We start from the raw sequence: 12667 nt of genomic DNA, 5'->3' as shown, positions 1-12667 counted from the left end.
CATCCCGGTCTCTTATCCCGTTTTTTAACCATCTAATCTCTTCATTATTCATGGGCTCTACTGTACTTTTCACCCCATTAACTAAGAGACAACACCTGCATCCCTCCATCTCTTAACCATCTCATCCCTTAACTATTCATTCAATTTCATTTTTTATTTTTAATTCCAACAAATTCAATTAATAAAAACACATTTCATTAAATAAAATAAAAATTACAATTTAAAGGCCTAAAAAATTAAAAAATACATAATTAAAATCCTAAAAAAAATTAAAAATACATAATTAAAATCATAAAAAAATTAAAAAAACACACCATTGAAAAAATTTGAGTGAGAATAGAGAGTTTTTTATGGTGGATAATTTATGGGAAAGATTTGGTATTTATAGAAGTGATTGGAGGCTTTAAAAAAATTGGAAAAAAATTACAAATTTGAAAAAGACGGCTATAAACGGCTAGTATAATTTTTGGAATTTTTTTATATATATATTTTTTAATTTTTTAATTTTTTCTGATTTTTTTAAAAAAAACTAATTTTAACGGATATAAACGACGCCCACTCGCGGGTCGGCGAGTGGGCGAGACGTCTCGAGGCCGGCCTCTTCGGAAGGAGACACGGGACGAGATGTCCCGTCTCGTCGAGACGAGATGGAGGCCGCATCGCTGTCTCGATGCGGTCTCGTCTCTTCGAGACGAGATAGAGCCCACATCAAGACGCGATGCGGATGCTCTAATTTCGCCACAGAAAACGACTTTATTTCGTGGCTTATCCAACGACTAATATATTTTCGGCAACCTTGCAAGTGCATAGCTTCACCTTTGATTAATTCTCCAAGTAAAACTAAACACAAAAGTGAGGTCGTTCATCACACATAAATTTTACTTGGTAATTCTGCTAAATTTTTTTCCAAATTTCACCACATATACATACTCCTCAAATTCTAAGAAGTTCTCTGCCCCTACGTAGCAGGAATTGAAGATGGCTTGTGTACCTTTTTTGGAAAGCAATCAGCAGGAATGCACAAAATCATGAAGGAAATTACGTTCTCTCTTGATACTGCGTGATTTCCTTTGTGATCTTGTACAATCCTTCCAACACCTTTTTGGGAACTATCGATCACAGATTTTTCATTTGCAAGGATAATCTGGAAACTAGCTAGCAGATTTTTTGGGTTGCAAACTTTCAAGCAGTTTTCATACTTTTATTGTGATCTATGGAAAATCTATGTTGGCCTTCCAAATCAACAGAAACCCTATGTTTATTATATCTTGTGATCAATATGGGATATACACATAAAAAGTTGTGTTCCAAGACTTCCCGCTGAATTAGACGTTTGAGAATAATTGTTTCTTTTAGTGTCTTCAGATCAAGTATCAGCCATCGTTATTTGCTTCCATATATTTGCAATCTCGTAAAAATTTCATTAATTTTCTCTCTTCGAACAAAATCTTGTTTAAATTGGATGTTCCATATATGTATTGCCGGTTCACACATAATAATGATGATCAAGCACTATTAAAATAATTGCAGGAAAAGCAAAGGTAGTATTATGGTACGTCTAATCAGAAACATTCTCGAAATTGAGAAAATTACAGACAGAAGATGAAGATGTTTTACATGAAGAAGGATATCATATATAAGCAGAGGTTCAAAGAGATAAGCCTGATTCCTCATCCTCTTCAAGAGAGGAAGCATAGATGAAGTAGAGAGCCCAAATCAAACCAAACACACCCAACAAGATCCACCCAAGGAGGTTGTTGCTCAACCCGAATGGCAGCCCTGTTCCCTCTGTGCTCATTCTGTCATCCACCAGTGCCATCGCTGCCGGGCTCGACATCGCCGCCGCCACCGCTGCAGCCATCATCGAACCACCCATCCCCAACTTGCTGTCACTCCCCTCTGGCTTCCCCTCCACGGAGCATCTCACTCTCCCCATCTTTGAGATTGATGGCAGACCTGAAATGATCAACTACTTCATCATACATGTATATATGATAGAATCTTTGATCATTTATAAGCATATCCTACTTTGAAAGATTCCAAGTTTGGGGGGATCTTACCGAGCACGGTCGCGGGGCGGGCGGGCGAGGCCTTCTGCACGAGGGCGGCGCGTGCGACCAACGAGGTAGAGGTGCAGGCAGTGATGGTGGCCATTTTAGGAGATACCAGTTCTTGACTCTGTGTGTGTATGTGTGTATGGGCATGCAAGTGTATGTATCTAATGTTCCTCTCTATATCAAAGGAGAACAATCAACCACACGCCACGGATTGGGCATCTAGCTTCTAATCTATTATAAACCAACCACCTTCCTCCACGTGGCACATCATCCACTCCCAGCCACTAAGGAGTGTGGTCTCCATCTACGCCCAATAACAAAAATCAACAAATTTAATAAAAATCAGAAGAGAAGTAAAAAATAAATAAGTCTAACAAGGTCTCATGTAATATACTAGAGTATACAGAGTTGTATATACAGAATCTGCATCTAAGCATTCCGGCCCGTTATTGGTAGAATAGGCCCGACATCTATAATCTTGAGGCCGGGTCAAAAAAAAGGAATAAAAATTATATTGAGAGAGGGTAAAGATGAGTGAGTTGAGATTTACACAGTAAAAAAATGTTGAAAAATGACAAAGAATGCTATGTTTTGAATCCAACTAGGCGTGGAGATTGCATTGTTGTAGATACGGATGCTCAAACTTGACATGTTTATTCCACAAGTGCTTGTACTTGTCTATCCCGATATCCAACCACGGTTTCATGATTCCATCAAAATGTACAACGGCCGCCCGTTCAATGTCCTTTGTCCTCACACCTGCGTCGTATCCCAACCCGAGTACATGCCAACTCTTGTCTAATGGGAGAGTGTCTTTGTAGAAGGTGGCCCAACCTATGGGCAAGCTTCCCGCAAGCCATAATTGCCTTTGTTTCCCCTGCAAGCAGAATGGAACTCTTAATGTGCAACGAACTTGAAATTCAAAGTTAAATGTGAAAGGTAGTAAAAAGAATATTTTTGCAAGATGATATAAGGCTAATCCTTCTGTTTCATGTGCATTAAATTTTGAGACCAAATTACAACAAATTATTCTTCATTGAAGCAAATTTTGGGTAACTTCAATCGACCCAGGAAAACAACAAGAACAGTATCACTAAGTACCGATTAAAGATTATAAATCAAGAGGGAAATGAAAGTTAGATATGAAACTGATTCTGTCAAAAACAAAGTGCAGATGGTGTGCAGGGACATGAATAAATTTGGGTAAAAGTTTACTGACCAAACGGAGGTATTTGTGATATAGAACAGTTAGATTCCGCCGCCTCCATGCATTAAGATCAAATAGATTCATCCCAAAAGCCCACGTGCATGAGTTGGCCTTAAATTTTTTAGCCACCATTGGGTCTGTGAAATCAATTAGCATATCCATACGATGGAATGAGATCTCCCCTTCCTTACAAGTCTCGACCGCCCCATTTACTTTGCCTCTCATGTCGATGCTCCAAAGTCGTGTTAAATCCTTTTTCACTACCACATCATGATCAAGAAAGACAATCTTGTTCAGACGAGGAAAAATATCTGGTAAATAAAACCGGAGGTGGTTCAGCTCAGAAGTATATCGCTGATCAACTGAACCTTCCTTCCCCAAAGTTACATCATATTTGGTGGCTAGCCATTGAAAATTATCAATGCTCTCCACATTGACTGTAGCTTTTCCGGGAGGGTTCAATAAGAACCACATTGAAATTGCTGGCACGTTTAGTGAATCACTCACTATATGAAAAACTACTTTCTCCGGTTCCTGTCATGCAAAGAGAGGAATGTTTCATAAGTATCAGGCATTTCCATTATTGACTTCACCCAAAAACAATTACATCAGGTGTCCTACAAAAACATGACACGGTTCTCCTCAATTAGAATTATGATAGATGCCTTCATAAAGTTTGTCCATTTAAATCATGGCATAGAGAAGAAACAAAAGCAACTTACCCTGGCAGTGGAGACAGTTGAGTTCACAACAACCGCACAAGCCAATACATTGTCAGAGAATAGGGCAAAGTGGTAAAGATATGGATCTTGTAATTTATGTTGGTAAGGAAGCTCTCTTTCCTCAGGCTTCAAGTTAAAATACTCAGCGGTCAACCTCATAGAGAGGCAGTGAAAGCCTTTTGGTATGGTTCTTGCACCAAGCCCTCTTAGGAAAGCTTCTTGTTTACTATGAGACCGAACCTGCTCTTCCGCACTATAAGTCATAGCACGTAGTTTCTTTATCATGGCAGTACAATCAGGGTACAGACGACTTGCTTTTGACAGGGTAGATTCCATTGCTTTCATCTTCTGCAGAGAACTAACAAAGCAGTGGATTATATATTTATGCAATACCAGTAAATTTCATGAAAAAGCATTGTGATTTCGCAACATTTTTCTTAGCCATCTATCTAAAATATGTGTATTATCAAATCTGCATGATTTAACTCGCTAGGAAAGGCTGAAACAATGTTAAATTGCCCAATCACGGCATGATTTTAACCTGCAACTAAAAACATTTTCTAAAAGGTAGATAGGTATGATCACCAACAGTAATCTGTAACATAGTTCAAAGAAAATCACTGAAACCATTGGACTACTGATTTAACATCCCTAAACAAAATTTTATACAAAAAATTGACTCCAACATGACAGTTCACAAAATTCCTCTTCATAGTAAACATAAGTTGTTCATCACGGGACTTACTAAAACATGCCATTTCTTTCAGGTAATGGAAGACATTAAAAAGGCGCAAAAGCCTTAAACAGAATAGCATACAAAAATGCTAAACCACAATCCCCAGAAAGGTAATTTAATCTAGGGCACATCGAACGAAGTTGATATATATAGTTTTTAAGTGATAGTATAATGTTAAGGTTAGGAGTTGTAGAAAATGCCATACCTCCTAGATACTCTAGAATCTTTGGTGGACTGACTTACAGCTCGTTCAAGCTCTCTCATTCGAAGCTTCAACTCTTTGACAAAATGAGAACTGCTATTTGTTGGTGTGAAGTTTAAGTAAGCTCTGGCCCTAATCACCTGGTCTTTCATCTCTTTTACCGTCTCATCTACCATCCGTGTCCCCTGTCTGGTGCGTGCAACCGAGTTATCATGTCCCTTGCCTATATGTGACACTTCCTGTGTGAACCAAAAGTACATGATGAAAGAAACAGGAAAAGCAGCTTTGCTATCATCCTCAAAACTGTAGACAACAGTTATTATGCACTTTCAAATGTGATCTCGTACATAGAGAACCATTAAGATGCAAGTTTTCAAAGGTCATATGTACTTTTAACTCTATATCATTGTTATGACCATACAAGAGACAGAAAGAAGAAAATGAGAAGAATAACAGCACAATAGTACATTGTAACATGGAAGTATCCAAATAGTTAACAGAAGAATAAGCAAAAAATACAACAGATCTTTTCTACATATATTTCAGGTAGTTTTACATCCAACCACACTTCCCAAGCACTTTCTCCATAAAATCACATGACCTTCTGTTCAACTAATCAAACTTTGGACATGAATATATGATATTGTGTGGGAGACCTAATGTGAGTCTGACTCTCATGAATCGTTCTCAACATCTACTGACCCTATAAAAACTTCTGGGAAGATTTTTCAAGAGATAATCTAGCATACACACATTGGCTCCAGCCGCATATTTTCTTCGTAAGTCAAATACATCACTAAGTACTGACTCCAAACTTCAAACAACAGATTGTTGTTTATAATTCCAGTGAAGTTTACCAAGCTCCACATAACGCTCAATCAGAGCTAGTGGACTTGCATACATAGCAGTAACTACAGCATGTAACTTAAATATGCATTCAATTTTAGTAAAATATTCTACTAGCACAATAACACACCTTTACATCAGACACCAGCAATTCTTCTTCCAGCTCTTTTTTCTGGCTACCTCCATCTCTGTCATGTCTGGTAGCTGAACTTGAATTGAGAGACAAAAGTGAGCACCAACTTTATTTCAATAAATAACCTTGAATCGAATGCGAACACAGCATACAAACCATTTTTTATCGGTAAGTGAGTACCATCTGTAGCAAATCTAACTTCGCCAAATCTTGTATCATCATCAGAACTAACATTAATCGACGAATTAGAGTGATCATCTTTGTACACCAGCAGCGTTGGTTCTTTCAAACCTCGAACGCCTTCCTAACCACAAAATCATGGGACATGCAGGAGCATCAGAATAAAATATAACATAATATAACATCTCTGCCAAAGACAAAATCAGTATGTCAATTGTCAAACTACCTGCTCAATTGCACTAAGTGAATGAGCCTCCGTCCTATGTTTCTGTACAACAAAAATCCCATATGTAACTGTTCTAACTTCAATGGCAACAAATACACTCCTAATGTGAAAATTGAAATCCTAAAACAAATAACAGGAATTTAACGGCATTTGATAAATCCGGCTGATAGTGGCAGGAAGCCAAAAAATAAGACCAGGAAAGTACATCACGAGATGTGATGCTTCTTTTGGTCACGGAGTGAGATGTGTAGCCTCCGCCAACAGTGTTTGTCACGGGATGAAGAAATTACCAATATAAGACAAGATAAACTCCAAGCACAAACAACCAATTAGCAAACAGATAATCAAACAAAACACACAAACGGCGATACTCCATTGCCCAAGCCAATCAACTACCAGAAGAACTGAAGCCAGATAGAGTAGCAAAGGAAGCATCCCCTCACATCACATCAATCAAACAGATAACCATAAAATCAGTAATGTAAGTAAGAGGTGAGGATGAGATTCATACAATGAATGATAAATCTTCAATAAATTCTTCAGATACTGCACCAAACAAAACGAAGAAAGCTGATGAATCAGATTCCACTAAAAAACAATCACTCTAGCTATGTAAAACAAAGTAAACACACGCTCGCTCACCATCGGCATGTTTGAGGCGATGCGACAGTAGAAAAATAGGAGCGAGAACAGAGAAAGAGAGGAAGCAGAGGATCAGAATCCTCGAGTATCTCCGCAATGGCTTCATCAAATAGCCTCCACACCATCGAGTCAATCGACGATCCTCGGCATCGGCGGAACCAAAAAAAACGGTTAAAAAAATTGGAAAATCCAAAATCCGGTTTCCGAAATCTCGAAAGTGAAGAGGATTTAGGGAGCTAGGGTTTTTGGCTGTGTGGTGAAGGAGGAGGAGAAGAAGAAGTGGAAGATCTCGAGGGAGTCATGTTCATGTCATGTGCAGCGAGGATTTAAAATAAAATTGGAAAATGGAAAAGGAAATTAGGAGGCGAGGACGGCGGGGAAGGGAGGTGGTGGCACGTTCATATCAGGAATTTATTAATGGAATAATATGTATATTTATTTATTTATATAAATACAGATATAAGTATACCTTTGTAGAGATGTGAAATGAAATGCGGGAATAACGAGGTAATCATGTAGTTGGGATTGGCGGTGCTGTCATGTGGGGTAAGGTAATTCTTGTTTTTTTTTTTACTGTTTTGGTGAGTATTTATTTTGGACGGTCATTTTAATAAATTAAAAATGAAATCAATGTACTTACGTATTTTTTGATGGATGCAAGTAAATTTAAAGTTTAGCATCTTCAGATATTTGAGTTTGTATTTTGGCGAGAGCAGGAGAGGGGGATAAGTATAATAATTAAATAATAATAATAATTGGGTTTTATTTCATAACGAATATACCTAATATTAACCAGTTAGGTTAATAATGTTTGAAAATCAAATTTAGATAATTATAACAATCAAATTTATACCATATATAAAAGGGGAATTTTGGAAATATTCACAAGATTGCCATTATAAAATGTTTGTAATATTGATATAAAAAAATTTATTTTATCAGTAATATGTTGATACTTCACGGAATCATGGGAGCAGTTCTGGATTAGTAGAGTAGTGGATGTCATAGATGGAACTACTTCTGGTCCAGTCAAACTTGAGGTCATTCCCATAAACCTATAATTGAAATGCTATGTGCATAACAGGTTTTGCTTTAGAAAAATCCGGTAAAAATTCCTTTTTTTTCTCTGCGTGTGGGCTTTCAGCTTTAAAATTATATTTTCTGTTGAAATAGCGGTTTAATTATTGAGATTAGGGATTTAATAGGATGCATGTTTTCAAGGTAGTTTGAATTGTGGTAAATTGAACATATGTTATCAGAATGGAGGGGCTGCCTGATATGGGTATGTATCACCGTTATCTTGTTTCCTTGAATGCCAACAACCTCCGGTTTGTGGCCTAATACAAAGAAATGGTTTTTCCAGTCGAAAGCAATGGCAGATTTTGGCGATGGAGAATATAAGCAGATGCTATGTGTGAATGCAGCAGCAATAGAGAAGAACATCACCCTGAAACCAGGAGAGGAGTGGACGGGTAGAGTCGAGCTTGCAGCTGTGCCTTCAAGCTTCTGCTGCGACGAACTTGAACCTCAACTCGACTACTTTTGATGTTCGACTTGTGATCGGTCGTTTACTCAATTTTGTTTCAAGTGAATTATGTTGTAGTGTTGAGGTTTTTGAGCCGTCGGGGTCGTGTACTTCGTTCCTGAGTATAACCCGTGATTAATTGATCTCATGATTTTGCAGGTAATGGTAATGCAGCAAAGAGAGAAATCATGGTTTGCATCTTCCCTTAGATCAAGAGTGCAGTATGTTGGGGCCTCTCCCTGCCTGCGGTTGCAAGTGTCACCTGGAGTGATGCTGTTGAGTTCTTTAATCAATTTTTGAAGGGATTGACTGATAGATAGATAAAAGTGTATAGGCTAATCAATTGTTAAATAAGATGTATTGGAACTTGGCGATATGCCAAGGCCTTTGATAATTTCTATCTTTCAAGTTAAAGTACTGGATTAAGTATCTTATCAACTATGTAAAGTAAATGGACCATTTATAAATTATGTATAGTGCATAAGAAGTGTGCAATCTTTTATCTTTTATGAGTTTTTCATTGCCTCTCTCCGGCCTTGGGAATCCCTACGAAAATTAAAGAATGGTATGGCATATTTTTTTATGCTCATAAATCATGTGGAATATGTACATTTTTCTATTCCATATGATCATAGCAAGCTTATGGAAGACTGCTTCCAAAGGTTTTTATTCTGATTTGTAAGTCAGGTGCTCTCGATTTGGACGTGATAGAAGACTACAACCAGTTTGGAACTATTACGTATTGGGAAATCAGCTTAGTTCTCCTTTTATGCTGTAGTGATTTATGGTTTTTCAATGGCATAATGGTGGATAGGTAGCATGAAAGTGAGAGACTCAAACTTGGTATTGATTCCCTGTCAATTTTCTTCTACATCTACTACATGTTTGCTTGTTATAAATTGATAAATAGTGATGCTGTTGAAACTATCAAATGAGTACAACCGGTGTATGTCATAGTTAAGAAGGTGAAGTGGGGCTGCTTTAGACTAATGTGGTGACAAACGAGATTTTACCAATGCATTATGTTGGAGAGTGAAAATTGTCTTTAGTTTAAAATGATGAGATTGATTTTAATTTTAAAGTTAACGTTGTGTATAAAGAAGTTTTAAAAATAATGAGTAATTATCCATTGTGTTTAATTCTTTACTGTGATATATTTTTATCTTCCTGTTTAAACATTATAGTATGTGATTTATTTCAAATTTATTATGCTTCAATATTGATTTGTATAGATTTTTTTTCTCATATAACTAAAATTGTTAATCATATTGTTTATTGTTAATATTAATTCTAATTTTATATAATTAATTTAAAATTGAATACTAGTGCGTTAAAAGTATATTAATCTGTGCATAGCACAGACGTGATACTAGTTTAAATAACAATCAAAATAAATTATATCAAATAATAGTATGATTCTAATGATGTCTTCAATGGGCGGAGTGCGGACACACATGTGACCAAGGAGAAATAAGTATAATAATTTTGTTGGTATTTTGTATAAAATAAAATGCAAAAATCTTTATCAAAATAAAAAAATATAAATAAATTATTATTTTATACAAAATTAGAATATATAGCTCCTACTATAATTATTTTTTACGTCGGCAGCTTCAATATATTTATACTAATGTCAACTTTAATAGAAAACAGTTAGAATTGATGATATATGGCCATCAATTCTATTTTATTAGGGTACATAAAAAAAAGTTTGTGAAAAAATAGTAACATAATCAAACAAAGAAATCCTAAAATGGAATGTCAATGTTCATGGACCACTAGAATTTGCCGCTAATAAAGAACTTGCAGCATGATTATAATGGAATTTGTACACTGAACTGGGGAGTGATCAATTGCTAACTCATCATTTAATTGTTAACTGTAACTAATTTAAAGCCATAGGATTTTAGAAAACGTGTGGTCTACAATTTGCCACGTGTAATTTTCATTTTTATTAATAAAATAAAAAAAAGATAAAAAAAAACTCCAAATTAGGGTTTTGGATGAAAATGTCAACATAGTGTTTCGAAAATATCACCACAATGCTTTGAGAATATCAACATAATGCTTTAAAAATGTTAACCTATTGCTTATATTGACATTCTACATGTATTATATTGACATATTTTATATAGTATGTTACATTTTTTGCTGTACGAAAAAATTAAAAAATATTAATTTTTTTTTCAAATTTTGACGTCGGAACATATGCATGTAGGATATCGTTGGAATCCTTATGAAATTATCTTTAATTTGATATATGTTATATGAATTTAAAGTTTTGGGATTTCTTTTAAAAGTTAGTTATAACTAAACATGTAGTTAATTGACATTAATACCCCTATTGATATTTTTAGGAATTAATTCTATGGCCTTATTGATGTTTTTCGTTGATCGTATTGACATTTAGCTATTGATGATCTAAGCCCTTAATTTAAATATCTAATGACTATTATTTAGTTGTAGTTAACAATTAAGTTATGAGTTAGCAATATGACACTCCCCACTGAACTATAGTATAAAACATGTATGTGGGTATTGAATGATCAATAATTTATTTTCTTAAGTCTCACATCAATATGAATAGGTAGGTTACTAATTATATCCACGTGTCCAATTCTAATTTAAGATGTACTTAGATTGGTTGGTTTTAGAGTGTCTCCAACGGCGGACGTCGTGGTAGGACGTTACCGACGTCCGACCGGACGTCCGCCGTAGTGGGTGGGAAGGGCGCCCACGCCTGTCCCGAGTGCCCGTTGGATGGCCTCGCCCCTCGCATCGACGTCCGACCGGACGTCCGCCACTGTAGCGAAGGTCGGACGTCCGCAATTTTTTTTTTTTTTTTAAACTCTATAAATAGGGCTCCCCCAACTTCATTTCATTCACACCACTTGTGTTGACAAGTTTCTCTCTCTAACCTCTTTTTTCAAGTATATCTATAATGACGAGTAGTCGTGCGGGTGGTAGTGGCGGAGGCGCTAGTGATAGTGATGGTGATAGTGATGATGAATTGGATCTCGCTGTGCAAGAGGCGATTGATCGATTGCTCCGGCAGAGGCAGCAGCGGCAGTAGGCGGCGGCGGTACCTCGGCCGATCCATCGCCAGCGGCATGTACCCCGGGACCACATTGCTGCACATATTCGGTTGTATGAGGACTACTTTGCTCCGCAGCCGCGTTTTGGGGTTGCCTTATTCCGGCGACGTTTTAGGATGCATCATCATCTGTTTATGCATATCGTGGGTGCTTTAGAGAGAAGATACGAGTTTTTAAGGATCAGGGAGGATGCGGTTGGCAAACCCGGACACACGACAATACAGAAGTGCATTGCCGCAATCAGGCAACTAGCGTACGGAGGCCCGACCGACATGTTCGACGAGTACCTCCACATTGGGGAGTCTCCAGCCGTCGAGTGTTTGCTAAATTTTTGCGCGGGCGTTAGATCGATATTCGGGGATCAGTATCTTCGGCGTCCGAGCCCCGAAGACTGCCAGCGGCTGATAAATATGCACGGGTCGGTGCACGGGTTCCTTAGGATGTTGGGCAGCATCGAATGTATGCATTGGGAGTGGAGGAACCGCCCCGTCGCCTAGAAGGAGATACACACTTCCGGCCTCAAAGCCAAGCATCCCACGATGATCCTTGAAACTGTAGCTGACTACCGGCTGTGGATATGGCATGCTTATTTTGGAGTCGCCGGGTCGAACAACGACCTCAACGTCCTCCAGTCGTCGCCCCTGTTCAACGATCAGTGCAATGGCGTTGGTCCCGCCATTAGTTTCGTCGCCAACGACAACCAGCACAACATTGGATACTATTTGGCGGATGTGATATACCCAAACTGACCCGTCTTTGTGAAGACGATCAAGCATGTGATCGGACCAAAGAAGTCCTACTTTGTGAGCCGGCAGGAGGCAGCGTGCAAGGATGTTGAGCGCGCATTTGGTGTGCTCCAGAGTCGATGGGGGATGGTGAGGGGTCCGGCACGGCAGTGGTATATTCCCAACATCGGCGACATCATGTATGCATGTATCATTTTGCACAACATGATTGTCGAAAGTGAAGGGGACGAACTGACTCAGTGGACCAACGAAGATGATACGGGTGCCGGTCCAAGCCACGGCATGGCCAGCGCGAATGTGAACATGGGGGTACCTCATGGAGAGGTTGAGCGGTTGGGCGCATTTATCGA

The 12667-nt window shown here is 38.0% G+C and overlaps 2 protein-coding genes and 1 long non-coding RNA gene across 4 annotated transcripts; 1 reads left to right on the top strand and 2 right to left on the bottom strand.

Moving 5' to 3' along the window:
- The first annotated feature begins 840 nt into the window (after positions 1-840).
- On the top strand, positions 841-1668 carry LOC148933696 (uncharacterized). The gene is made up of 2 exons (XR_016134583.1): positions 841-885; positions 970-1668. It is a non-coding gene; the product is annotated as an uncharacterized LOC148933696 (long non-coding RNA).
- PSBW (photosystem II reaction center W) lies at positions 1516-2196 on the bottom strand. The gene is made up of 2 exons (XM_048124764.2): positions 2061-2196; positions 1516-1956 (listed from the first exon to the last, which is right to left on the bottom strand). Exons 1-2 carry the CDS (start codon positions 2152-2154, stop codon positions 1649-1651), a joined length of 402 nt encoding a protein of 133 aa, XP_047980721.2. The 5' UTR covers positions 2155-2196; the 3' UTR covers positions 1516-1648.
- Positions 2197-2225: 29 nt separating this feature from the next.
- GAUT6 (galacturonosyltransferase 6) lies at positions 2226-7367 on the bottom strand. 2 transcript variants are annotated; one of them, XR_007176502.2, is made up of 10 exons: positions 6952-7367; positions 6821-6855; positions 6310-6351; positions 6060-6207; positions 5901-5974; positions 4928-5163; positions 3987-4344; positions 3277-3798; positions 2608-2934; positions 2226-2361 (listed from the first exon to the last, which is right to left on the bottom strand). XR_007176502.2 is itself a non-coding variant. In XM_048124761.2 (9 exons), the coding sequence occupies exons 1-9, from the start codon at positions 7055-7057 to the stop codon at positions 2659-2661; spliced, it is 1797 nt and encodes a 598-aa protein (XP_047980718.2). In that variant the 5' UTR covers positions 7058-7367; the 3' UTR covers positions 2412-2658. The 2 variants fall into 2 exon arrangements, 1 of the variants encoding a protein (XP_047980718.2); XM_048124761.2 differs by lacking the exon at positions 2226-2361 and having other exon boundaries at positions 2412-2934.
- Positions 7368-12667: the final 5300 nt, after the last annotated feature.

Source organism: Salvia hispanica, chromosome 1 (genome assembly GCF_029641045.1).
Source record: "Salvia hispanica isolate PSC_SH4W2 chromosome 1, Shi_PSC_v1, whole genome shotgun sequence".
NCBI classification, from domain to species: domain Eukaryota; kingdom Viridiplantae; phylum Streptophyta; class Magnoliopsida; order Lamiales; family Lamiaceae; genus Salvia; species Salvia hispanica.
The sequence above is the reverse complement of the archived record's forward strand: the minus strand, read 5'-3'. Positions and strand labels throughout refer to the sequence as shown.

What these genes read in the sequence shown, in the direction of transcription:
- PSBW (XM_048124764.2), bottom strand. Translation starts at nt 2,154, where the DNA reads ATGGCCACCATCACTGCCTGCACCTCTACCTCGTTGGTCGCACGCGCC. An exon ending in CCGCCCCGCGACCGTGCTCG is followed by an intron (nt 1,957 to 2,060) that starts GTAAGATCCCCC and finishes TGATCATTTCAG; the next exon opens with GTCTGCCATCAATCTCAAAG.
- GAUT6 (XM_048124761.2), bottom strand. Translation starts at nt 7,057, where the DNA reads ATGAAGCCATTGCGGAGATACTCGAGGATTCTGATCCTCTGCTTCCTC. An exon ending in TCACTTACCGATAAAAAATG is followed by an intron (nt 5,975 to 6,059) that starts GTTTGTATGCTG and finishes ATTCAAGTTCAG; the next exon opens with CTACCAGACATGACAGAGAT. An exon ending in ATCACAAATACCTCCGTTTG is followed by an intron (nt 2,935 to 3,276) that starts GTCAGTAAACTT and finishes TTCTGCTTGCAG; the next exon opens with GGGAAACAAAGGCAATTATG.